Below are 27,689 nucleotides of genomic sequence, written 5' to 3' on the forward strand. Positions count from 1 at the left end.
GTCTCAGACTAGTATATCAACCAGTGAAAAGCTTTACAATTTCCTGGGGTATAGAAATTTAGCTCTCTGCAAAAGCAGTGCAAATTATTAAACTAGGGAAAATATACTGGAGGCTTATGTTGGAATTTACTACCTTCAAAGCTGGTATGGTACAGTATAGTATCAAATATAGAAAGGTCTGAACACAGAAGCAAATCCTTAAAGTCTCTGTGAAGTGACTCCTGGATGCAGAAAAAGATGCACTAGATCTTTGCATTATCAAGAATAAAGTGGATCTTTAAAGTTCTGCATTTCATATCAGGACCTTATTCCTGAGTCTCTCTTCCTTTTGTACACTAGGAATTTTCTCATCCTTTTTTCCATAAATATTATTTTTATTATTATTGTCCTTTTTTTAATAGAATCATTAAGATTGGAAAATACCTCTAAGATCATCAAATCCAAGCATTAACCCAGCACCAACATGTTCACCCCTAAACCAAACACCTCAAGTGTTCTATCCACACATTTTTTGAACACTTCCAGGGACGGTGACTCCACCACTTCCCTGGGCAGCTTATTCTAATGCCTGACCACCCTTTCAGTGAAGAAATTTTTCCTAATATCCAATCTAAAGCTCCCCTGGCATAACCTGAGACCATTTCTTCTTGTCCTGTCATTTGTTACTTGGGAGAAGAGACCAACCCCAATCTGGCTACAACTTCCTTTCAGGGAGTTGTAAGAGTGATAAGGTCCCCTCCGATAAGGTCCCCTCCGAGCCTCCTTCTACTCTGGGCTAAATGATCTCCATTCCCAGCGTAGTAGGAAAGAAGGAATGAAAAGTTAAAAAATAGAGCATATTTTTCAGTGTGGAAAAAGGGATCATACACCCTGAGAGAAAGAATAAAGAAGACAAACTATTCTGGGTGACTGTCCTATTCTACTTCACTCTCGTTAGTATACTGAAAAGTGACTATTTTAGACCAGGGAAAATGAATAATATATGACAAAAATGTATTAATAGTATTGCCTGTTTGTAGCTCTAAATCAGCAGCAATATTTCATCACTGACAGTACTGAAACTGCACTTTATTTGAGAGCCCTCATAACAAAAGCAAACAGTTCAGGTATTTTCAGAAGGCAATTTATCATGCAATATGCAACCTTTAAAATTAACTACTAATGCATTCACCAGATTTATGGATGTGCTTCAGCCATCCCGTACTGTTAAAACACTGTAAATTTAATTTTGGGTGTTGTATGTTACCACTCACTATCTATAAATTTCTAATAAGTTCATTAGCTCACCGGGGCAGCCTTTCCAAGGAGAGCACTGAAATGCTTTCAAACTGACTTTACATCATCAGCAGTGAGCGCAAAGGCACTTTGAACATAAAATATCATTGTTTTGAACAAGAAACTGTATGATTAATATATCCATTAATTACAAGAACCAGCTTTCAGCAAATTTGGAGTGTACTGAAAGTAACTTACTGGCAGTCCTTGGAAACCTGGATCACCTTTCATTCCTGGACCCCCAGGAGTCCCTGGCCAGCCACTGCTCCCTTGCTCTCCTTTGGCCCCTTTCAGACCTGGAGGTCCTGGTGGCCCTATTGGACCTTGTAAACCTGAAAAACAGAAGAAAAGAGTATTTTGCAGCAAAATTGACTTAGAGTAGTAATTCATGGAGGACAAACAGGGTCTACAGATGGTCAGAACTAAAATAATTGTTGTAACATTTCAAGAAAATAAGTAGGAGAATCTGTTGCAGGGACACTTCTCATCCAATCCTCTCTCAGCCTGTAGTTGCTGTAGCTGACTGAAAATAGAGGCAGTTTTCCACATATGCAGAACAAGCAGATAGTCCACCCTCAGGCACAAACATGCTAAAGATACGTTGTACCCTGCTCCACTCCCCTCCTCAGCCTCTAGCACAGGCCACTGCCATGGAAAGGCCAAGCTGGGTCGTTTTTAAATACATTAACCTCAGCACATAGGGACAAACAGCCCCAGATGCCTCAAAACAGTAAATGAAGTCCATAGGGAAACATGGAAATGGGAGGCAACCTTCTCAACACTAGGAAGATTTCTGGACAAAGCTAACTGCTTGAGGACATAAAACCAGCCTGCTCTAGGACATACTGCCAAAACTGCCTGTGAACAAAGGCTTTTCTCTGACCTGGGGGAAGAGGATGAATAAAAATATGCAATATTGATTGTATTATTAATTAATTAATTAGGCAAGCCTCAATGAACAGCAATACTTTAATACTAAATATAAAGAATTACCTGGAAGACCAGGTTGGCCTTGGGGTCCTCTGTCTCCTTTAGGGCCTTGAATTGCACTTCCTGGTAGCCCAGGAAGACCTTGGTTCCCTTTAGGGCCTGGTGGACCTGCATATCCTGGTTCTCCTTTCAGGCCTGGGATCCCTGGACTTCCTGGGGATCCTGGAAAACCCACTTCGCCTTTTGCACCTAAGATTTGAAACAACAAGAGAATATCATTAGAGAGATCACAATCACTGAAACCTTCTGCCATATTATCCACTCATAGTAAGCTTTATTCTTTTTGAAAACACTGACCTTAACCTCATACATTTCTATAAAAGTGCAAAACTTCAGGAAAAGTGCATGATTCTTCACATTATGATATAAAATATGAGGAAAGTAGTTTGACTGACATATCTTTTCTTATCTAAACTCATCACTGGGCTATTTTTAGTCACTCTTAAAATAGATTAACATTCAGCATCCTTCTACTACTCCTTACAAAAAGATTATAAAGCCCCCAAACCCTTACTCCACAGCAATTATTATTGTCATAGTCAAGTAATGGATGTTGTGCTTGACTAAGCACAAAAGGTCTTGCTCTTGGAAAAAAATTGAATACTTTTTTACTAAGATCTAGATTTAGATCTGTTGTACTTACTTCCAGGCTTGTACAAATAGTTAACAATTGCAATTCAATCTAGTTTTAGATAGAGAAAAGAATATAAAGTAACTGGTATAAGTACAATAATAAAAAAACCCAAAATGTATAGAGAACACTATTCCTGGGTCTCTGCTTGAGCAGAACAAGGTTTTTTAATACCTCGACTTGTTTCTTTGGAACTACCAAAGAAATACCTTTAGAACACAAATTATTTAAGTAGAATATATATTTACTCTAAACCCAGATATTTTTAAATGAGCTGAGCTGACAAAATGAGATGGGGAAGGTGAGAGAAGTGTTCTCATAATCTAGTGCTCTACATGCCTACCGAGCTAGGATTAGAATATTTGCTAAATTTATTAAGTTCTTTAACATTAGGGCTTTCACAGTAGTTAATGACTGTTAATTAGTCTAAGATGGTAAATAAATGATATTCAGAAATTCTGGTTTATCACTTTGGTTGTCCAGAAAAGTTTCCTTTATTAGTAGAATGAATGAGTGAGGAAGGGCATTGATATTTAAAGCTGTGCAAGTTCTTCAAAATCTGCTGTGTCATGTTAATTTCATGGATGAACTACTTGAATTGTTTGTGTTTTCCACAATGGAAAATTGTGGATAGTTAAAATTGAAAATTCCCCCATTATACACAATTTCTTTTATCAACAGGAGTTTGACATTTCTTCACTACTGTATCTATTTCAGCCTAGTGTCCAGGATATACTTATTTCATTAACTGGAGCATGGTGCATTACAGACACCTTGAACAACTGACACTGAATCAAGCCAATCAAACCATTCTCACAGCACAGTGTAGTGACACACTTTTCAAAGAACATAAGGGGACTTGAATTCTCATGGTCATGTGACTGTACCCAAGCAATTAAGTCCTGAGCCCAGGAAATAAATATTTTCAGTGGGATCTCAGCAGGACTCTGCTATCTTTTGCATCTCTGCACCATGCTCCTGTGCATAGCTTAGACATGCTTTATTGAGATACAGTAAATGACTAATTTAGAATTAATATGTCTGGGCTGCAAGACAGGATCAGGCAAAAAGATTACTACAGTATCCTGGCCACAAAACCACTACCTACAGCTGTCTGTGCACAGAGCCTCACTAAACTTTGATTCTTGAGAAATTAGTAGGAAAACAGAAATAATTGGGAGTCAAAAGCACAGCACACAAATACGGGAGTTATTTATATTACCTCATCACACCACAGCTTGCAGAGAATTCCACACTATGAATAATTACCTATTTTAGTGTATATCTAACTCCAAGATGTTGCCACTGTAACAGAAATCAGTATTTGAACCTCTCAGAGCTTCTGCCTGCTCTGAGAAGGCACAGGATGTAAAAGAATGAAGTAGAAAGTATGTCTGCATTACAAAATTATGGTTATAGGATGTTGGGAAGGAGGTTTATAATTGTTTAAATAAGTGTTTTACCTTTATCTCCCTTTGCACCAGGAAATCCTGGAAGTCCTCTACCTGGAAGACCTGCAGTACCGAGACAGCAAAAAATGAGAAGTTGGGAAAGTACTTACATTTAACCTGTAATGAATAAAACTCTATTATGCAAATACAAACCCCAAATAAATGGCTTATGCAAAAGTTCCTCAGGGCAGAGGCTGTTTTTGTTATGTATTGGTATTGTATTTAGCACAATGGGTCCTGTATGACTGAAAACCTTACCCAAAGAAAAGGCAAGGCTGCTGCACTATTTCACAGCTAAGTTTCAGGCTCACATAAATGCCAAAACACAATTCTTTAAAGCATTACCAGCTTTTGTGAAAAAAAATCTTTCAATATTACATTGATTAAACACAATTGCTTATCTAAATGATCACACTGGATGATTGTAAGACATAATACTGACTTTATTTTCTAAGGTTTCATCTAAAGGACTCAAAACCAGGACACACCTCTACCAGCTACTCTTGTGCAGCCTGTGTCTGTGCATTTTCATACCATGGGAACTGAAGATGACAGTCACAGTACCTTGTTCACCCTTTGCACCAGCTGCACCTGGAATCCCATCATAACCTGGTTCACCCTTCTGACCAGTGGCACCAGCAGGACCCGGAAGACCAGGTTCACCTGAAAAATCATTGACATTTTCATTTGAACTATGACTTCTTTTCTCTCTCATGAAAATCTTTACTTTTTCTTTTGCTCCCACAGAGACCAAGCAGATATTGCATGATGACTTCAGTGTGACTTTTCACTGAGTTTACTTCTGAATTAAATCAGTCTGAGACAGGGCTCAAGTATTAAAGATTTTGACACAGCTAATTATCATGAATCTCAGTGAGTTTAGAATGCAGGACCTCTAGCAAAGACTTGTGAACAGCACAATCCATTGTCCTGTAAGATGATGTGTCCTGCAGCCAAAAAACTGAGAAAAGAAGACTCCAAGATCAAAAATGTTCACAACAGCAATGGATTTACTCTCTTCCATACTAACCTCTTTCCTTTCTAACATCAGTGAAATGATGATAATGTGGTGATTCAGGTTTGGGCATAAAGATTAACTGAATTGTTTTAAAATTAACTCAGAAACAACAGAAGTAATGGCTGCGTCAACAACTGGTGTTGTGGAAGGTGGTAAAATCTATTCCTCTAACAGTGCAAAAGAAATGTGAGCCCACTACTACATTGACTCATTTACCTAGGATATATGTCAATATTGTCAAGCAATGTCTTTTTTGCTTATGAAATGAACAAATGCACTGTGAAATATCTGAGACAAAATGAATGTAGGATGCAAAAGATTTTGTTTTGTCCACCGCCTGGAGACGAACAATATTTTAAGTGTCCTTGGTTGGTTGATATTTCTTTTTTACCTGGTTCTCCTTTTAAACCTGGAATCCCACTTAAGCCAGGAAGTCCTTTTTCACCCTTTTCTCCATGGCGGCCAGGGCTTCCTAAAGAAATGAAGAAAAATGTGTTTCCATGTGGGATATTTGATATAATTTTTACTTCAATTTTTCACTGCAGTTTCTGTTTTGTAAAAGCATAAACACTTGCCTGGAAATCCTGCCATGCCAGGGGATCCTTTGGGACCTGGGGCACCTGGCATTCCAGGAATTCCTATATTACCCTTTTCACCTTTATCTCCAGACAGACCTGGACTACCCGTTCTTCCTGGTTCTCCCTAGAAGAAGTAACACATATAAAATCCAGACATTAATTCTGAAACAGTTTTTTCTGTATGCAGTGGTAGATGTCACCCCTCTTATCCATCTGAATTTAAAGAATTCCATCGTTTTTCCACTTCCACACAATGTAATTTAGGATTAAATTTGGTATTAAATTTCACTATCAGAGTTTTTAAGTAATCTAGCAATTGCTTAATACCTACAAATGAAAATGAGCAGTCTTCTGTGCATTTTTAGGATGCTTATACAAAGTCTTTTCAAAATTAGTCTTTAATTTATTACACTTCATCATCTTAAAAAGTCTTTTTTTGAGTCCTCAGTAAGTTTGCTACCAGATTAGCAGGTATTATTTTTTACCATTTTTACTAATAAATTCATTATAACTGTCATTGCACAGCTAGGAAAAGGAATATGAAACAAATGAGAATCCTAATAGATACTATTAGAGATTAAATTAAACTTTACAGGCAGTATTAGCACAGTTCACTTTTCAGTAGTAGCTGAGCACTCTATAGTATCTTTGTAAAAGTACAGTAACATTATTTTAGTGTGATTATTTTCCCTGTTCATAAAATGCCCTTTTCACATTATTGACTTAGTATTTTTAAAAGTTCTTCCCCTTCCCTACCTTTCTAGCACTGTCAATTAGCCTATTTTGAGCGGAGATAATAAAAAAGAACACTGGAGATATTGGTTCCATCCAACAGAATGCATCTAAACCTGCACATATGCACACCTTTCAAGTTTTTCATAAGGCAGTTAAATTAGCATAATAGAAAACATAACAAAACAGCTTAAAGGCCAACAGCATCTCCTCAAGTGCTTGGAAGAGATAACCAAATCCTTAGGGGTATAAATACCTTCTCACCAGGAGCCCCTGGAAAGCCAATTCCAGGAAAACCCGGTGCTCCTTTGTCTCCTTTTTCGCCTTTTTGCCCAGGGAACCCTGGTGTGCCTGGTGAACCTGGTACTCCAGGAAGACCCTTTTCTCCAGGTGTTCCTAGTAAAGGGAAGGAAAAAATGGGTACATCAGAACCAGTGGTACCTTAGCAGTGTTGACAGTGATGTTTCAGTGTTGCTTTAGCTATTCAGAGCTATGAAAATAAGTAAATTTTCTTTTGAGATTCACTCTCTAAATGGGACTTTTTATGGGATGATCAACTCTACTCATAGAAGACAGTCATAATCTTGGATTCAGAGTAAACAAAGATCTTGCTAAAAGTATGAACTGACTAAAACTTTATTTTTATTTGATTAATTTCTAATAGTACTACAAAGTGACTCTTCTGCAGCATATGTTTTCTGTCCTCATTTACCATTTCAGACTTTCATATTTGATTTCTAAATATGCTAGACACAAAGCCATCCCAATGAAGACAAAGTTTCCATGTTGAGTTATAGGTTCTTCTCCATTTTATTCTTTACCAATCCCTTCCACAGCAATTTCATTCCCAGACCCTACACTTCCTAATTGACAGGCAGTACACAGCAGCTCACCAAAGCTTTTAGAAGGGGGAAAATACACAAGAAGCTTAATGCAGTTCACAGACTATCAGAGACACAAACAGGCACCACTTAAAAAACTGCCTGCCTGAAACAAATACAGAAAACCTAAAGATCCAGCTAAAGGATTTGCACATAGAAACTTAGGAAACCATCCTATTATTTGTATATGACAATAGGATTGACAAGCAATGTCTCAAAAGCTTAACATTCAGTCACTGCAAACAGTGCAATTGTTTAGTAGATCTACACCAACAAATATTCCATACAGGTTTCTCATAATGTTCTATATTAATTAAGGAAAAAAATAAGAAATTCCTAGCAATCAGTACCTGGCAGACCCATTTCACCAACCGATCCTTTTTGTCCTGGAACTCCTGGATCCCCTGGGTACCCTGGGGGGCCTTGATCACCTTTTGGTCCTATGGACAACAGAGAAATGAAGAATCCCATCATTAACAAGGTTTAAAATACCTGACAAACAGTCTGTCTGCTGTTATCTTCAGACATACCTGGCTGTCCTGGAGTACCAGGTTCACCATCTCTCCCTGGAATTCCTGGCTCTCCATAATCCCCACGTAGCCCTTTTTCTCCTGCTTCTCCATGGTCCCCTAAACACCAAAAAGAAAAACACAGTGAGATCAGTTTTATTACAATTTACTGTAATTACATATAATCATCCTTCTAGTTAATTTTTGATCACTGCTGCTTCTCTCTGCTAAACAAGGAAATGGCTGAGTAAAACACAACTTTGCAATCATTAAACCAGTACTGAAAAAAGGCTGAAAACTATTGCAATTTTATGGGTGTCTGTGCAAATTGCAAAGCAAGTTATATCTATAAAAGAAATGGAATGAATGTGCGTTTGAGTTAGATTAATGAGTTATTTGAAAAGTGGCTGACAGGTGTTAACAAAAATTATTGATTCGACTGTTCAGCGCTCTAAAAGGGCACACGTGAACAACTAGGAAAAAGACAGAAATTTGCTCTTTTCCCTGTTCCATTTAATGTAAAGCACCTTCAGAAGGCTTAATCTCTTACTCTCTAGTGTGCCTCTTCTCCAACTTTATGTCCATGCTTTTTGGTCATAAACAATTCTGTTATTGTTGCATAGAGTTGCAGGACAACAGGTTACTGAAGATAAATCACTGAATGTTTAAGTAAGCAGCTTTTATTAAAAACATTTCAAGATGTCCAAACCCAATTTTTTTCATTAAGCATCACTGATAATATGCCATAAAAAATCTGTGTCTTCTCTGCACAATTTGTCTTTTGGAAGCTTCTAAAATCATTACTGTGATATTCATGTCTAGAGGAATGAAGGCAGCCAAAAGATCAGCAAAGTTATGGAGTATAACTAAATTATTTTTCTCTGCTGGAACTAAGTATCTTCTGCTTGGAGAGGATGAGATAAGAGCAGAAATTTGCAGGCTGGGATCTGTTTGGAACCTACTCTTCCAGGCTGTGTGAGCCAGGCCAATCTGTAGACTGCATGTGGTGAGGAAAAGGTAGAGTGTAGAAGTTTGCAAGCATGCATTGTTAGTGATGGAGAGATTAGTAAATTAGAAACCAAAGAAATTAACCATTTGAATTTCTCAGCAAAGGTTTCTTTATTTGCATGTAACAAGTGTGCCTAATTTAGATTTCTAGGTACAAAATAAAATTAATCATCCTACATGCCAGTAGTAGATAAGGAAATAGTGAAAATTACCTATGTGGTTTTAAGACTTTACATATCACTGTACATATCAAGATCAGAAACAAATGAGAAAAAATAATCTAGATGAAATCTTTATAGGCCGGGAGCTTCATTAAAAGTTCTCTCAGAAGCTGCATCTCAGCTGAAGGGCAGATGTACTCACTCCTCACTGGCTGACGCCCTCCCCTGCAGTCCCTGGCTGCCCAAGCTGCAAGGCACTACTTACCCACATGCCCAGGTTTCTCTGAGACCCAACCAGAACACGTGAGCCCACATCTCCTTCTGACAATTAGCCAGGACATGGAGATAAGAGGTAGCTAAGACTGGGATACTCTCCTGTTTCCACAGTTCAAATACAACATAGTATAGTTATTAGTGATTCACTGTCAAACTGGAAAGGAATCTGCCCTAGAATACACTGATGAAATATACAGATGACACTCAAAAGGAAAGGCTCAAAAAGAGGACAGGATTAGACTACAGAAGGATTGTGAAGAGTTGGAATGAAGCTTGAAAATCATCACAATGAAAATCAAAAAGCATAATGAACGACATGTGTGATGGAAGAAGTCAAAAACACGCATACAAAATGAAAGATTATTACATAGTAGTCTAGAACGAAGGGACTAAGAATTATAGCTAATCACAAACTCAGTCAGCTATTGTTTCAAGAAAGGGAAGTTTCATTCTAGCCAGGCCTGAGTTGAAGTACTTTGCTTGTTTCAGCAATGTGTACTCTAACAAGGATGCAGCCAAACTGGGGAGAAATCACAAAGTATAAAAGGAATGATAATTGTTTCAGAAAACATGATATATGATTAGAGCCCAAAGGACTTGGTTGAGGGAAATTAAAGACCACAATATCTCAGTAGCTCCCTTCTAAGCTCTACATTTCTATTTTAACAAAAAAACTAACTATTCATTAAAAACTCTTATTTTTTAAATAAAAAATAATGTATAGTAAGAAGAAAAAATATTAAAAATATGCAAAATATACACAATTTTTTCTTTGAAAATAAATACAAGACAGAAAATTATTTCAAACAACTAATTTATCAATTAGCAGTAAAACTAAAAAAACAAGAAGAATGTATTATCTAAAAAAGCTAACAAATCTACAACCATGAAGTTTCTAAACAGAAAACTGATTGCCTTTCTCCTGCATACTTCCAGATATTTCTAAACTGATATAAGTTGATCTGTTGGTATCAGTGATATAAATGCATTTCTTTCCTGAATTTTCTTCAGGTCACAAGAAAGTGTGTCAAAAAAGGCTGCTCACTTTTTTTCTTACACTATCAGTTGATCTTCATGGCCACAACTACATGTTTTACATGAAAGACAGCTTTCCCCTTCTGGAAAGCTCTAGTTTTACTTTTAAAATTTCTTTTATTTTCAGAGAATCTTGTGATTAAAGAGGTAAAATCAATTATAAAAGGACAAATTGAACCTCTTCTGTTCAAACAAAACCCCTCTGCTCTGTGATTATTCCTTTTTTCTATACCATTGAAAAACACCAGAAAAATATCTATATTTGCTGTGCAAAACTCTTTAATTTGATTTTAAAAACTGTTGCCTAAAACTAACACAAAACTGAATTCAAAGTACCACTGCTTGGTAGTATATGAGTGTTAATTCCACTTATTGACACAGTTAGAGAATAAAGTTACCTTTTTCTCCTTGATCTCCCTTCTGGCCTTTGAGGCTAACCATGTCCATGTTGTCTATTGTTCCAGGTTTTCCTGGGAGACCAGCTTCACCTTTATCTCCCTTCACACCAGGATCACCCTGTGGTCCAATTACACCTTTGAAACCTTGGCTACCTATAAAGAGACAGCACTGAATGTTATAGGGGCGTATAAAACTTTGCAAGAATATTTAGCAGACAACAACAAATTAAATTAGCTATTTATTCAGATTTTGAGCACCAAATATCATGTTCTGGGACAGTTCCTATGAATTTTTTTCACACTCCACAATAGTTCTGTCAGAAAGTTGACATATTTTTCCCACTTCCTAGCCAGTAATTTTAGACTCTTGAAACAATAAGGACAGGGGTTTGGCAGTAATACAGAGCATTATCTGAGGCTCTTAATTAAGACCTTCCTGCTGGCTTTTAATAATTTCAAATAGTGTATTTTTTCTTGGAGTAATACGTACGGCAGTCCCACACCTAGCAAACCCTTATGTTCTTGAAAAATTGATCAAAAATCATGTTTTAGTGCCCAAACTCATGCCTGCTCCTAGAATGTGGCCTTTTATACTATTTCTAACTTAGAGGAAACTGTCTTGACATAAACGGTTCCTTAGGCCAAGTACACTCCTTATCTTTGGTTATTTCTCAATTTCTGTTGGGGAAAAGGTGTGGGGTCTGCAATTTTTATTTTGAGAAAATCTCTCTCTTACCTTTTTCACCAGGAAACCCTCGCTCTCCAATGGGCCCAGGAGTTCCTGGCAACCCAGGAGTTCCCATAACTCCCATTTCTCCTTTGGGTCCTGAAGCCAAAGAAGAAGAGTTAATAAAAAAAATAAAGCAAGCAGTGTAAAGAAATACAAGAAACAGAATTATTTACTGCCTATCATATTAGGAGTTGCACTACTTAAGGAAAAATGGGACAAAGAAGATGATTAAACTAAAGCAGCCCAACAGAGAAAACAACAGTAAAAATAGTATTACGAAAACCAGAAGAAAACAGTCTTTAATGGGTTTTTGACAAATTCTTAAAACTCCCTATTACAGCAAACAATGCTGTCATTAAGAAAGGCATTATTAAAACCATACTCTGTCACTAAAACTGTGCAGAATAATCCTCTTTCATTATTACAGGAGCAAGGCTAGTTCCTTCAACCTGCTGGATTTGGTCCATGAAAGGACTTCAGCAGCAGCAGTTCAGTTACATGTGCAACAGAGCTGCTTTACTGACATCAGTCCTTGCGTTTTCCCAAGCGTGGGCTCTTTGATCAATCAATTCCTAACTGAGTGAAAGGGTGTGCTTTAACTCACAACTTAATAAAACAGCTGTCAAAGATGCTGTTTTCTGAGGGACAAGGCATTTACCTGTTGATCCTTTCAGTCCAACAGCCCCCTGTGGACCTGGCAGACCAGGTAACCCCACAGAGCCTGGGACTCCTGGCTGGCCCGGGCTGCCTTTATCCCCTTTAGGTCCTGGCATATCTAGACCTGGGACACCAGGGAAGCCCCTTTCTCCTTTTATTCCAGGAAATCCTAGGAAAAACAGAAGATACCGGATTAGTCCTTAACAAAAAACAAGGAAAACCATTAATAAGCATATCTGACCATGTCCACCCATGATTCACAAATTAGATGGCATAGAGGATGAAGACTCAAAGGCAGACAGCAGAACGAGCCCTTATTTCCTATGAGAGGCTTTGAACCTGTATCAATAACCCATCAATGACCCAAGGAGACCAATCCAAATGCCAGAAATCCTCTCAGGAGGCCTCACCCTTCATTTTGGACCACATGGAGGAGGCCCACTGGCATGCCCCCCCATCTACCCCTATCAACTTCACACTGCAAAAAGTTCTCAAGCAACACTTTTACCTGTGTTATCCACTTATGTCAAAATTCTGCTCCTAAGCAGCATCATGGGAGTATTCTCTGCTCACCTGGTGGTCCCTGGGGTCCCGGCTGCCCAGCAGGTCCTGGCAATCCTGGAGGGCCCAGCCCCGGGGCACCTGGAGGGCCCTGTAAGCCTTGGAGACCTGGGAGACCAGGGTCACCTGCAGGGAGACAGGAGAAACATAGACCAGGCATTCTCTGATGCTGTTTGACATCTTGCTTGCTGAAGATGCCAGACAAGGCGCTTTGGAAGCACATGGCCAACGAAGACTTCATTCAGCCACCAACTTCTCCAAGACTGGGCTTGGATGAAGGGCTTTTTCTGCTAGCATTTGCTACTGGTGGCTAGTAGGAAAAAAACGAGATGGGAAAGGGGCAATTCCCCAAGATATCAGTAGGATATTTCAGTAATGAATAGACTTTTCACTGCACGTGCAGGAGAATGACTTTAAAACAAAATACAAATACAGAACTGTATTTTTCCAGTGACATTACCTCTGAATCCCTGCTGTCCAGGTATGCCTGGAAAGCCCTGCTCGCCACGTAAACCAGGCAGTCCTGGACTTCCCTTCTCTCCAGGGATGCCAGCTGGGCCAGGGGGGCCTGGCAATCCCTTAGGGCCAGGTAGACCTACACCAGGTTCGCCCTAGCCAAAGAAACACAATAGATTAGGAAACTACACATCAAAACAAAGAAATCATTTCTTGAATATGTATTTAAATCATGCAGTATAGGGCTTATGTACAGACCTCTATACATGACATCAGGGGAGAGCTGTAAGCCCTTTAAAAGTGTTAATGCCAAGCATTTATCCATCTACTCTGCCCCCTTGTGTGCACAGCAGGAAACATAAAATGAAAGGCAGTTTGGCCAACTTCTAAAGTTTTTCCTTGCATATGTTCCTGTCAACATGGGGAGTCACAGATAAAAGTATCAGCAGCTGACATCTACCTTTTGGCCTTGTAAACCTGGAACTCCTGGCAAACCATCCAGACCAGGGGTTCCTGGAGTTCCTGGCAGACCAGGTGAGCCGGGCTGACCTTGGAAACCTATAAAACAAAGCAAAACAAACCAAGAGTCACATCATTACCCTTTCTGTCTGTAAAGTGACCTCTGCTGTTTCTTTAAGCCTCTAAACTGAACTATTCACAAGGATGTGTTAACAAAGACTTAGGTAGTCAAACTTCTAGGCCTGCCAGTATGCAAATGTCCCAACAAAGATTCAAACACTGACTTTTGTGCAGCAGTTGGCTTATGATGAGAAACAAGCACCCAGAAGAAATAAATGCTGAGTGTCTCCTCTTAAATATAGCCTTGTGGGTTCATCTCCCATCTCCCTTGTGAGAAACATCCTGCAAAACTGGGTCCCCAAAGTCTTCTTCAGAAAAGGCAGCTTAATGTGTGGGGCATCAGACTGAGGGATGTACAACAAAGCCCACCTGTAAATCAACACCTTCTGTACAGTATATATCTTGTGACACATTCTATGTGTCCTGTGGAGGGTTTCATACAGAAGGTTTCTATGCCAGAGCTAACCCATGAACTGCACCTTGGGAATGCAAGAAGGAATACCTACAACATTCTGCAAATCCCTTAAAGATAGCACTCACTCAACATCAGCACATGTACAACAGATTCAAATGAAGCAGGCAGAAATCCAGCTTTTAGGCTAAGATCTCAGAATGTCATTGGGCAGGGCTGAGTTCATGGAAGGGTCCTTTAAAGAAATATATTTAATGTGTCATTTCTTTCATCTGGCATCAAAGTGCATACAGCAATTCTTTTACAGATACAATGGGCCTTTTCTGTTCAGGTCCCCATGCACTCTCAGAGGAATCAGACACGGCTACACAGAAAAATATGCCCTTTCTCCTTATTAAATTTCTGACCCTCCCAGTCCATTCGTGTGTGGAATCATAAGAAATAATGACAAAGACACAAAAGAATTTTGGTGATTGAGGTGGCTGCTGAAAGTTCAGTCATCTAGTTCTAAATGAGCAGCAGTACTGTGAAATACATCTTCAAAAATTCAAAACATTTAGACTCCCTCTAAGCTACTTGCATATGCTGACAATGGCCATGGAGGGAAGACCACACTTATGTTGAGTAAGCTGGAATTCTAACCAAGCCACTCTCAGCTGTCTGGGATCCAGCAGAGATGTAAGCTCTGGCCCACAACTGTTACAGTTACATCAGCATATTATTTGGACCAACTACACACAGCATTTTTCATCTCTCAGAAGGGTCATCTCATCTCATCTCAGCAACTTCAGTTGCTGCAATGTAAGATGCTGTACATAACCACTTTCCATTTTGGCAGTAGCTGTGACTTGTCTGTAGGTGCAGCACTGCACTACACAAAGCAAGGGTGCAGTTGAACTCTACTGAAAGAATGCTCACTGTGCTGCAGGCTGACTTCTGCAAGGGAGCTTCTTCAGCTGCACATCCCAAATCCCATGCAGCTATGGCTGGAAGATAGTGCAGGCCTAAGCCTCCATCCACACTCCAGTTACACCAGCCCTGTTAGATGGACAATTTTATCTTACCTTTGGGACCTGGAGGTCCAGGGAACCCTATCCCTGGCTGCCCAACAGCACCTTTTTCTCCTGGTAGGCCAGGTCTGCCTGGAAGCCCAGGATTCCCTTTGTCACCTTTGCAAATAAAAACAAGACAAATGTTAACACAAAGGCTAACTTCTGGGGAACAGAACCATCCTGATCATCAGACAAAGATTAACAGACTGCTGTACCTTGGGGTCCAGGGAAACCAGGTGGCCCAGGAAGGCCATCTGCCCCAGGAGGTCCAGGGAGCGATATAGTTCGTCCTGCTTCACCCTTTGCTCCTGTAAATGTAAAGTTGTATAAGAGTACAGGAACTGATGAAATAAAACAAGGGACTGCTACCTTGACAGCATTATCAGTTCATCCATACCATTAAAAGTGACTTGTTATGAAGTTTTTTTTGGTAGAAGCTTCATAAAAAAACTAGGATAAACCTAAACCATCCCATTTTGCCTAGCAAATCCTTCAAGAAAACTGCCCTCAAAAATTTGCAATTATACTGGTGAAAGAGAGCACTGATTCAAATTAGCAAGTCTTATTTCAGGCTTAAATTCTGATGATCCTCTAGGCTGTACCATTTAAAGGGCACAATTTAAAATATTTTTTTGTATTTTTTAAAACACATTATAGCATTACCTGGAAGTCCTGGTAAACCCGGGGTTCCAGCAAAGCCTCTGTCTCCTTTTTCACCAGGTAATCCTGCAGCACCTATCCCAGGAGGGCCAGGGAAACCTCTCTCACCACGCACTCCAGGGAATCCAGGTTGGCCAGGGGGACCACGTTCTCCTTTCAAACCAGCCGCACCCTAATTTTTGGAAAGTATAAGTGTACTTTTTGCCTGGCTGGCAAGACAGAACACATCATCCTCTCTGAATATTTTGTAACTGGGATTTAGCACAGGTATCTGCAATGTTGAAGAAAGTGGATTTTTTCTACTGAGTTCAATGGAAACAGAACGAGGTTCCATGTGGAATAGCACATGGAGATCACATCTAGCAATGCAGCTACCTGTAACATGCAGGCCATGTTTCCAGTGGTGGATCTGGGAGCAGAAGTGAGCTCCAATTCAGCTCCATATCCACATCAGCTCAACTCTATCAGTGCCAGATTTTGAAGCGTTCATTTCCACAAGAAGAGAAATATGCTAGAACAGACTTGAATCTTGTCCTCACAATTTCTACTTGAATAACTGCATTTGTTCAATCATCTCCAAATATCAGCTAAATCATTCACGCTCGTTCTCACTATCAAGCTGTGAGAAAGGCAGAAAGGAATAAAACTACTGTCCATGTTTCAACCTTTTCTCTATAGTCCTGAAAGTAACAAGCCATGCTGAATGCATTTGAGCCAAATTACTTATTTGCATGACACGTAAAAAGAAATGGTCTGAAAAACCTAGCTCTGAAATAGTCTGTTGTTGAAGAACTGTCTTCCTCACTACTTCCAGTGAAAATGGAATCGTCTTCTGAGGAAGAATGTACTACTCAAGGTAAAGAATAGATGTGGAAAAATAAATGAGGCCAATAAACATAAAGCACGTATAGGGCACAAAAGCATGTGAATTCTGATCTGATAGACAGAATGTACAGCACAGTAAGTAAACATAAATGAGCACACAGTAGGACAATATGCAAACATAAAGACACAAACATACCGCTACTCCTTTTGGACCCTGGGGACCTGGAAATCCATCTTTTCCTGGTCTTCCTTCTCTTCCGGGAATGCCTGGCTGTCCTGGGAAACCAGGATCTCCCTTTTCACCTTTCAGGATAGAATCATAAGTAAAATCTCCAGGTTCTCCTTTCGGCCCAGGGCTGCCCGTAAGTCCTGGAGTGCCAGGGGGACCCTGAAATTTCATAAATTCAGATGTCATCATTTGCCCTACAAACCTTTCAACTATAAAAGAAAGCAAACCTCAGAAACTGAATTGCAAATCCAAATTAAGGGAACCACCAAGTCATTGGCTGAGGAGGTCAAATGAGAATATTTTTCAAGACACAGCAGTCTTGGAAGCAGAAAGCTTCTCCCTTGGGTAGTTTATTCATAACATTCAGAGGATGTGAATACATGTGTTCAATCATTATTAATATTCATCAACTTTGAACAGCTGACCCAGTCAGTTGGTAATATCAGAATATAATGCATGTGCTCAGAAAATAGTTTTGTAACCTCTTCTGGAAAGAAACTACCTACCTAATGGTATGCCTACAGGATTTCCAGAATTTCAATTTTTCCCCTACATATTTTCTAGGACTTGACTGAACTTTTCTTATGGGAACAATCTCTATAATTTCTAGTGACTCAGAGCTACTCATTAGGGTAGTAAAACACAAACTTCATGGGCAATGTCCACTATGTACAGCTCATGTGTGCCCTCCACTTCAGCCTGAACCAGAACATGGTCAGTGGCAATCTCTTCATTAGCACTGGAGTGCTCTGAATCAGACTCTGATGTTTTGGCATGGCTGTGAGCAATGTCAGCTTGCAAGGCTGGCCTCTATGTAGTTCTTCCAAGTTAAATTATATGCTGGATCACCACCTGGCTGAACTTTGCAGAGTAAAACAAACTTAAAAGCATTCAGAACAGCAGGCAATCCTTGTCTGATTAAAGACATGAACAGCACTTATGAGGCAATAAAAGTAAGATATAAAGGTGTGGCAAAACACGTGCCAAGAACAAATGACAGATAGCAAAAAAGCTTAAATACATTAGAATGTCTTCTATTTCTTCCCCACTGTTTCTTTCATAGGTCCCATTGATATTATAGTACATTCAGTCACCGGGTAATGCAATTTATTGTGGTGGCAATAGATAAGGAATTCATCTTAGTCAACTTTCATTGGCTGAATTCAGGCAACAAGGCTTTATTTATACTTCAGGGAGAGAATCAGATTCCTTGAGTAATGAATTCATACAAATGGTTTGGTTTTTTTTACTTCTGAAGGTACCTCCCTCTCACCACTGGTGATAGAGGGAGCTCTCATAACCCCAGTGTGTGATAAAGCCAGTGCACAGGGATGTCACTGAGAAGTTATATCAGAAAGGATCAGCTGTAAGGAAACAGGCAGCTTTGGGGAGAAGAGGTCTGGGAAGACTCAGTCTACTCACACTAGGAATGGTGTCAAAACCCACATTATGCTACAGGAACGTGTATGCTGAGGTAGGTTTCCACAGCAAACCTCAGTGTCCATAGGGGCACTTAATGGATTCTGACAAGGTCAAACGTAGTTGTGGTAGTACACTGCTCATCTAGGAGTCATTTGTGTCACATTTTAGACAAGTGTTACACTTACAGCTGTTCAGCTTCTGGCCTTACTGAGAGTCATGCTGTGCTGCCTCAACATAATTTACAAGTAATCTTATTAGGATGCTACCCACTTTCACAGCTTTGCTTTATTTCTTCAAAAGTATTTGACTTTCCTGTTTACTAATTGTGTTTTACAGAACATACTGCAGACACTTCCCAAAATCTTTATTAACAACCTGGATGCAGGACTCAAGGAATACTAAGTAAGTTTGCCAGTGGCAATAAATTGGGAGGAGCTGTCAGCTCCCTTGGGGGCAGAAAGGCCCTGCAGAGAGAAACAAATCAGAGAGATAGGCAATCACCAGCACAAGGGCAAGTGCCAGATTCTGCACCTGGGATGGGGCAATCCTGAGTGTGTGGACAGACCAAAAAATGAGAGGATGGAGAGCAGTGACATGGAAAGAGACCTGGGGGTCCTGGGCAGTGGCAAGTTGAACATGAGCCAGCAGTGCCCTGGCAGCCAGGAGGGTCAACCCTGTCCTGGGTGCATCAGGCACAGCATGGCCAGCAGGGCAAGGGAGGGGATTGTCCTGCTCTGCTCTGAGCTGGGGCAGCTTCACCTTGAATACTGTTTTTGGTGCCACAAAATAAAAATGACATTCAACTATTGGGGAGCAACCAAAGGAAGGCCATGAGAATGGTGAAGAGTCTGCAGGGGAAGTCTGATGAGGAATGACTGGAGCCACTTGATTTGTTCAGCCTGGAGAAGGGGAGACGAGGGGAGACCTCATATCAGTCTACAACTTCTGCATGAGGGGACGAGGAGGGGCAGGCACTGATCTCTCTTGTCATCAGTGACAGGAATTGAGGAAACAGCATGAAGCTGAGTCAGAGGAGGTTTAGGCTGGATATCAGGAAAAAAAATGACATCCAGAGGGTGGTTGAGCACTGGAACAGGCTCCCCAGGGAAGTGGTCACAACAGCCTCATAAGCATTTGGACAACTCTCTCAGGCACATGGTGTGATGTTTGGGATGCTCTTCAGTGGACCAGGAATTGGACCCAATGATCCTGACGAGCTCCTTCAAACTCAGCATTTTCTCTTATTCTCTGATTCAAAATTCAGCAAAACTGCCACAGTGTGCTGCATGCTAACATTAGACTGCTTACACCACACTAGATGGCACTGTCTCTCTCTCAATATATTTGTACTCTCCAGCAAAACGTTGCTGGAACAATTCAGAAGGTCAGGGAATACCTGCATCTGTTTCCTGAGAAATCCCAATCTCTACCCAGCTCCACTGCTTAGCTTGCTCAGGCAGAAGGCCATGTGTCCCACTGAGTTCTTATGATGGATGAACTCAGAAGTATAACCAATATCTGACAGCTCTTTTTTAGCTCTTACAGTTCAAACCACTTCTTCCTACATTATTTTATAACACATAATTGACCCTAATTTTATCATATCACTGCACTGTTTTGGGGATGGGGGGGTTTGTTTGTTTTTAAAGAGAACTGTTACACAACCACACTGCTACACTGATCATCACATGTGTTTTGATCACATGCCCAGCAGGACATGTAGTATTTGGCAAGGCATTACTTACAGGCACCCCTGGAAGGCCACTAAGCCCAGGTAAGCCTCTGTCACCCTTGAAACCTGCTTGTCCTGGAAAACCTTTTCAGAGAGACAAATATATGGCTTAGTTTATTACATAAAATATAGTATATTCCAAAAAATATATTACACACAAATAGCTAATTGTATGCGAATTCTTTGTGGTCCCCTGTAAAATGTCTCATTCCATTCCCAGTAACACCAGCACAATGCTGCTACAGCCAGTGAGGCTGTCTTGATTCATGCACTTGTGTTGCATGCGTGCATTCATAAACTTGGAAGCTGATGATTCATTTGACTTAGGAATGAATTTACCAATTCATGTAACCAATGCAGAACTGAAACTAATTAAACCACATTCATTTTTCTGAACAGCACTAGAACAAACATCAGGTATAATATAATTAATATAATTTTTGGCATGTGCACACTTCTCTCATATGGTAGCAAAAAATAATTTTATTTTTGCGCCACAGAATTTAGTGCTGCAATTGGAAACAAATGTATGGGTCACTGTCAAGCCTGGGCACATAGGCAAATGGTTCCCACATTATTTCTCACTGTGAAAATACCTGAGCCACAGTTTGCAAAGACCCTTCATCGTGGCCAGTTTCTGCTTCCCTGGTAATTCTAGTTGATTGTATTTGAAATTTGGAATCAGGCCAAAAATAGGAATATGCCACCCTCCTTTCATGAGTCCTTTCATTAGTTTCACAAACAATTTGATTAGTGGGACAAAATGTAATTAATTTTCTTACGTATGCTGCATTTTTTGGAATTTAGCCTACATAGCTCATTCTTGGGTTATTAAGGAGTTTTTACCTGCTGGACCCGGTGGCCCTTGTGGTCCTGGAAGTCCAGGAGGTCCTACTTTATCACACAAGGCACAGGCTTCACCTTTTTCACCTGAAAAAAGAAAACAACAAAGGACATGAATAACAACAAAAAGATTCAAGACAACTGCAAGCAGGTGAATTCAGGGCAAATGTCAATTTAATATTTAAATAAATTGCTACTTCTAATTCCATGCTTCAAGGAGAAAATATCAGCAAGTTGATGTTCAAAATTCTTTAAAAATTTTAAAGGAATGGCATGAAAATCAACATAAGTCTTATCCTAGGGTTAGTATTTAAAAGAATGGTTAAAGGGGACCAGGTTGAAGAGGATCAAAAAGAAGAAAATAAATATTCAGTGGGTATAGAGAAAATAAAATTATTAAAGCAGAAAAAGGGTAACCTCAATAGTCACTATAATTTTGCAAGAAAAACAGTGAACAGAATAAGATTAGAAAGGAGCAACCACCATGTAAATGAGTGCAGCTCTTTTTAAATGTTCATTTAGTCAATGCTGCTAAAACATATGGTTGACAGTTCTATTCACAGAACCCCACAGTTAGGTCAGAAAAGATCTTTGCCATCATTGAGTCCAACCCATGACCAAACACCACCATGTCAATAGACCATGGCACTCAGTGCCACATCCAGTCTCTTCTTAAACATCTCCAGGGATGGTGACTCCATCATCTCCCCGGGCAGCCCATTCCAATGCCCAATCACCCTTTCTGGGAAGAACTTCTTCCTAATGTCCAACCTAAGGTTGTCTTCAGTTATACTCATGGCAATGATTTATAAACCAATTTCATTCTCAACTCATTTGCCCCTCTTTAAATCTGCATCTCAGAATTCACACCCTGAATTGCCTTGAACAGCTCAATTTACATAGGGCTCTACTGAACCCCTTCTGCTCCTCTTGCAGCCCTGGGCCATCCTTCATCACTTCCCAGCACTGACCAGGCCAAGAGAAGTTCGTATCACACACTTCAAGGCACAATATCCTTCCTTACTCACCAGAGAGTCAAGAAACATCTTCCATGTCCAAGAACTATTTAACTAACTTTAAGCACACTTTCTCTGGTTCCAGCCTAATTTGCTCAGCCTCTTTACATACCCAAGCTCCAGGCTACTATGCATTAGAACACAATCACTTTAAAATACTATTACCTTTCTCTCCCATCTCTCCTGGAAATCCATCTCTCCCTGGAAGTCCAGGACTACCTGGTGCACCAGGTTCTCCCTGCTGGCACTGATCAATTCCATCTGAAATGAAATTGCAATAAATATTGTTTTGAGAAGTGCAAGTTTCCATTACAGGGTTGCATTTACATCCTACCTGAACTGTTACCTATGAAAAGTGGTAACTCAGGATAGCATTTTACTCCTTTATTGGATTTACTTGGAAAAATTTAACTGTGACTCTGTATACTTATTCCATATACACTGCTTAAGAAACCCTGAGAATTACAGAGAAAAGACAGGTTGTGCCATAATAAGGTTACACACAATTTCAACATAAAATCTATTTTCAATTTAAGTTTTGGCTTGGTAAAGTATCACAGGTGAAAAACTGATGTTTTGACCCTGAAGAGAATGGAGAGTATTGATGTTCAGAGAGATTCATTAAGAAGGTTTTTTTGTACCCTGACTTCTCTTTTTCAACGTTTTAGGAAACTTTCTAGGTAAGAGCAGCTTGTCAATATCTATTTAACTTCTTCACACCGATCAAGCTTCCTGAAAACAACAAACTTCATGTGTTAGGATCTGAAATAGGTAACAAATGAGAATATTTCTCAGGCTTGATATAAGAATATAAATAGTGCTTGTTCTGTTTGATGATATGATGCAGGATCTGACCCAACACAGCATGACACCATTTTGACCAAAGCCAGTAGTCAAAATGCTAATGTAAAGTTTGGAAAACAAATTAAATGAAAAAGAATTGCTTCCCATTATGTACTTGAAGAAGGCTAAAGAAGTATCTGGGGAAGGAGCAGAATTAAGCAATGACAATAATTTGTATGAAAAATAGAAATTTTTAGGAAAATGTAAGATTTAGCTATTTAATTCCATGTGCTACATGCTGGATTTTGCACTGCTTCACTGGCAAACACAGCAACAACCAGGCATCTTCCCCTGTTTTTGAACAAAGTATCTTTGGTTTAGGAATTCCATAGAGAATAACATTTCTTTCAATAACTTTAAAGTACCTTGACTATTGTAATGGGGATATCATTCCTGATGTTGGAATGATAATTTAACTCACAATATCAGTATCACCTATAGTAAAAGTTTTCTATGAGTTAAAACATTAGTTGTAAGGAACTATTTAGCATGAACCACTTCCACATGTACCTGGTTACTGCTTCATTGCAGAGCAAAAACATTTTTCTCTTTAAAATTCCTTTATCACAATCTAATAAAACATGTGTAATGTTGTTATTATTACTACTGATGTTATAATTTACTTGTCACATCATTACTGCCTTTTTATTTATTCCATAAAGCAGGTGTTTAGCCCGATCTAGTAGGTGGCATCCTTGCCTGTGTTGGGAGGTTGGAACCAGATAATCTTTAAGGTGTCTTCCAACCCAAGCCTTTCTATGACCCCATTCTCCTCTAAGATAATTTTATTTTAAAATAAAATCTTCTGGCAAACTAGCACCTCACACAGCAGTTCTCACACCTGTTCAATCTGTTACATAGACTGGAACTGCAGACTTGTAAATCATCACACTGAACAGCATCTTTTATGCTAAGAACAGTATGAATATCTGCTGTTTTTTAATTGAAAAGATACAAATATCACTACATTGGCACAATAGGACACAGAACAAATTAATGTGAATTAAGGTCAATTGTTTGGTTATATTCTAACAATTAACAATGAATTTTGTAGAAATTTTTGACGTATTTATTTAGCAAAGAATCCTTGTCCTTTCCCAGTAAGGAAACAAGTGGTTTCCTACACTGTGCAACAGCTTTAATTGATTCATCAACAACTTAGATATGTTTCTTCCGTGACACAGATGCATCCTGATAATAGCTTTTATAATCTTGTCTCCTTTTCCTTTTTTGAATGTGCATTATGAGTTCTCAAGGTGAAAAGCAACCAAGGGCTTTACCTACCTGTTTTGCCTGGAGGTCCTGGTGGGCCAGGCAACCCAGGGGGACCTGGGAAACCATCTCTTCCAGGGATTCCAGGTGAAGGGAATCCAGGAGAACCCTTTTCACCTTTTTCACCTCTCTCTCCAGGGACACCAGGTGATCCTACCCTGTCTGGAACTGGTCGACCTTTGGACAGAGTAAAACATACATGTAAAAACAACAAGTGAAAAGACAGCAACATTATCAACACATTGACTTTCACAAGGTTTTAGAGAGAAATGGAAAAATGTTAATGCAAAAGACAAAAGGGACTTAATTTTAATTATTGGTGATTTATGAAAAAATGAGGTTTGTATACTCACTACAGCTGAGAGAAACTAACTTCTGTTAGGTCCCTAAACAAACACACCTCCTCTGTATTAGAGTGCTTTTCTGAGATTTAGTTGGACACACCTTTGCTGGGTAGTAAATAGTGGCAACACTGAAGTTAACTTAGCTACTCCATCTAGAAACTATTGCACACTTCCTTACCTCATAACAAACCAAATCTAAAATACACCTAGAAAGGGAGGGCATGTCTGATAACTTCAAAAAATAAGTACTCAACAATGCTAGCAGATTTAAGGAATGCTAAAACAAAAATGCTTTGTAAGAATAATAAATAAGTGAAAACCAGGCAACAAAAAGAAGCAGATACACAACTACCAAAACCCCTGCTTAAGATGTACTTTTAGCTATTTGTACAGTCACACAGGTCTTCATATTTTAATAACTTCCAGCTCACAACTCATCATTACACTTGACCATTAAAACATTTTGAGTCATCTGCAACATTGCAGGAGGACACAGAAGTCACACAAAGCTCAATCTCTGTAGGGTAATTACAGACCAAGAGCTATCATTACAGCCTGTGGTGTATAGCATCTTCTCTCTAACCTGTGAAAAATTTCCTGGAAACTATCTGACCCTGGTTCACATTAATTTCGTATTTAGCTCACTGCCAAGATAGAAAATGAAAGCAAGGAAGGTAATGGTAGTATCACTGCAGGATGTGTGAAGTGTCGGGTCTCCAGAGCCGATGTGCCTAATTTTTAAAAAGCAAGTATCATGGTGTAGGTCAAACACAAGTACATGTACTTATATACATAAAAGTGATACCATGGATGGGAAGATGTTAAGGCTCTGAAAAAGGCAACATTTGTAGGCAAAAAAAAACTTTTATTAGACCAAGTGACACAGTCTAAGAAGCAGGAAGCCTTCAGGAATGACTTTGATCAAGTCAGTATTATTTCTTCCTACAAACCTTGTTTTATTATACTTACACAAACACATAGAGAGCTGAAGTGAGGGCCAGACAAAGGTATGAGCATACACACTCAGGTGTATGTGCACACACTCACACACATTCCCAGTTAACAACTCTTCTTGCCTGATGGGTTCATACTCTCTGGGCTGTCTCTGATGGACTCTGCACTACATTTTCAATTTCAGCAGAAAGTTATCAGAGCAGAACAGAAAGAACAAGGCTGGATCATATCAGAGACGGGAGAAAAGCAATCTAGAGGAAGGGTCTGCAGGGATGATTAGACCCAGGGGAGGTCAGTGCTTGGGTGTTCAGAAAGTCAGGCAGTAACTGAAAGGAGCTAAGGAGAATATCCCTCAAGACTGTCCACTGAAGAGCACATGACAAATGTGAAAAAATCAATAGTTACAATTTCATACCTGGAGGTCCTGGGATTCCTTGTGCACCAGGGAAGCCTTTAGAAAAGAGAAGGTTTCAATTAGGCAATGAATTCTGCAATGAACTTCTAGGAGATATAATTGAAATTCATATTCATGCATATTCACATTCAAAATCAAATCTGAAGTTAAATAATCTAGATATATCTTCAAGAAATACATTCAGAGAAAAGGTCCTGCTGTGTGCCAACTTTCCCAGAATTTTTTTTTGAATTGGCTAAGATCTGTAATGGGAAAACGGGAAGGGAAATCCTTGATTTTTTCTCTTTACTGAAGACATTTTTAAAATATGCAAGCCAATCTTAGGATAAAAAATTAGCAACTGAGTTCTACAAAGGAGTCTCAAGATTCTCTGCATTAATTACCCTCCTTTTATTCATGTTGATTTCCATACTTCCTATATAATCTCACTGAATTATTTAACTGCCATAAAAACTGATCCCAGTTTATCATTTTTTCATCTATAACTGAAAGACAATCTTAGCTATGTTGAGAACCAGAAGTGTCTTACAAGCTATTGCAAAATATAATAACCTGAAAACAATTAAATAACTGGAACATTACACTGTCATACAAAACTCCTGAGCACAGATAGTACAATTTTAATTTCCTTTAGTGAGAAAACTAAAGGTATAACTCAATTAAAAAGACAAAACAAAATACATACCTTTTTCACCTTTTTGACCTTTCAGTCCAGGCAAACCTGAAACTCCAGGGTCTCCTTTTTCACCAAAGGTATCTATTGGTCCAGCATCTATCATCTAAATCACAGGACAAAGACTAGAAACATGCAACTGAGCCATCATATCTCCCCCATCTTCATCTGATGGTACAGAGGCCATCTTAGTTTCATTGACAATTTTCAGCAGTTTTGATTACACTTGCCATTTCAGCAAGTGAGAGGATTGCAGCTGCTGAGGAATTACCAGAGAAAATAAATATTTCCTATTCTACTCAAATGCCTTCATATCTATTTAAGGATTAAGTGGAGAGCTTTTATAGCATCTTCCTCAAAAAGAATGATGCCAGAAAACCTTAACATGGTCTAAGAACTGATCCATTAGGTTTGTACTACCTTTTATTTTAAAATATTATGTAGCAAATTTTTGCTAACATTGAGCTCAATATATAGGATGCTAATATTTACAATACAATATTCAGGAAGTATGTACAATTTTCCAAACCAAATTAGCAGATGATGGGCATTTGTTGCCACAGTTGGGAAGCAGCGCCACCAATAATCTATTTGATCCTGACTAACCCCATTTTTTATTTGAAGGGTTAAAAAATTGTTCCCCTGGTTACTTCTTATGTATAAGAGCCAATCTCTGCTCAGGGACTCACTGGGCATCGTCAGCAAGTGGTGAGCAATTGCACTGTGCATCACTTGTCTTCCTCAGGTTTTACTCCTCTCTCTCTCTTCTTCTTATCTCCCATTTCTCCATGATTATTACTACTACTAATAGTAACTTTATTTTTATTAATAATGTGTTCTTATCTAATGAATTTTACCTTTTTCCAATTCTCCTTCCCATCCCATGCTGAGGAGGGGCAGTGAGTGTGTGAATGGCTGCCTGGTGCTTAGCTCCCAGCTGGGTTAAACCACAGCTCTGAAACAGGCAGATTTACTCTTTTGAACTGTCTTTTGGGTACTGTGTACTGATTAGCAATGTTTATAATATTCACAGTCCAAAACACTTGAAGAGGGTTCCTTTCCCAAATTTCA

General features: G+C 39.3%; 1 protein-coding gene across 1 annotated transcript in view; it reads right to left on the bottom strand.

Annotated features, from left to right (window-relative positions):
* The window catches only part of COL4A1 (collagen type IV alpha 1 chain), a 72,727-nt gene that overhangs the window by 15,158 nt on the left and 29,880 nt on the right, over positions 1-27,689 (bottom strand). The window contains exons 18-42 of the mRNA XM_031056155.1: positions 26,631-26,724; positions 25,946-25,981; positions 24,245-24,409; positions 22,283-22,378; positions 21,105-21,188; positions 20,272-20,342; positions 17,072-17,263; positions 16,054-16,222; positions 15,606-15,698; positions 15,403-15,507; positions 13,808-13,905; positions 13,352-13,502; positions 12,904-13,017; positions 12,332-12,499; positions 11,680-11,769; positions 10,944-11,096; positions 8,087-8,185; positions 7,907-7,996; positions 6,932-7,071; positions 5,941-6,067; positions 5,757-5,837; positions 4,912-5,010; positions 4,360-4,410; positions 2,269-2,454; positions 1,474-1,607 (exon numbers count right to left, since the gene is read on the bottom strand). Of these exons, the coding sequence (XP_030912015.1) occupies positions 1,474-1,607; positions 2,269-2,454; positions 4,360-4,410; positions 4,912-5,010; positions 5,757-5,837; positions 5,941-6,067; positions 6,932-7,071; positions 7,907-7,996; positions 8,087-8,185; positions 10,944-11,096; positions 11,680-11,769; positions 12,332-12,499; positions 12,904-13,017; positions 13,352-13,502; positions 13,808-13,905; positions 15,403-15,507; positions 15,606-15,698; positions 16,054-16,222; positions 17,072-17,263; positions 20,272-20,342; positions 21,105-21,188; positions 22,283-22,378; positions 24,245-24,409; positions 25,946-25,981; positions 26,631-26,724 (2,886 nt within the window). The remainder of the gene's footprint in view (positions 1-1,473; positions 1,608-2,268; positions 2,455-4,359; positions 4,411-4,911; positions 5,011-5,756; positions 5,838-5,940; positions 6,068-6,931; positions 7,072-7,906; positions 7,997-8,086; positions 8,186-10,943; positions 11,097-11,679; positions 11,770-12,331; positions 12,500-12,903; positions 13,018-13,351; positions 13,503-13,807; positions 13,906-15,402; positions 15,508-15,605; positions 15,699-16,053; positions 16,223-17,071; positions 17,264-20,271; positions 20,343-21,104; positions 21,189-22,282; positions 22,379-24,244; positions 24,410-25,945; positions 25,982-26,630; positions 26,725-27,689) is intronic.

This window comes from Geospiza fortis, unplaced genomic scaffold, assembly GCF_000277835.1.
Source record: "Geospiza fortis unplaced genomic scaffold, GeoFor_1.0 scaffold192, whole genome shotgun sequence".
In the NCBI taxonomy this organism is placed as follows: Eukaryota; Metazoa; Chordata; class Aves; order Passeriformes; family Thraupidae; genus Geospiza; species Geospiza fortis.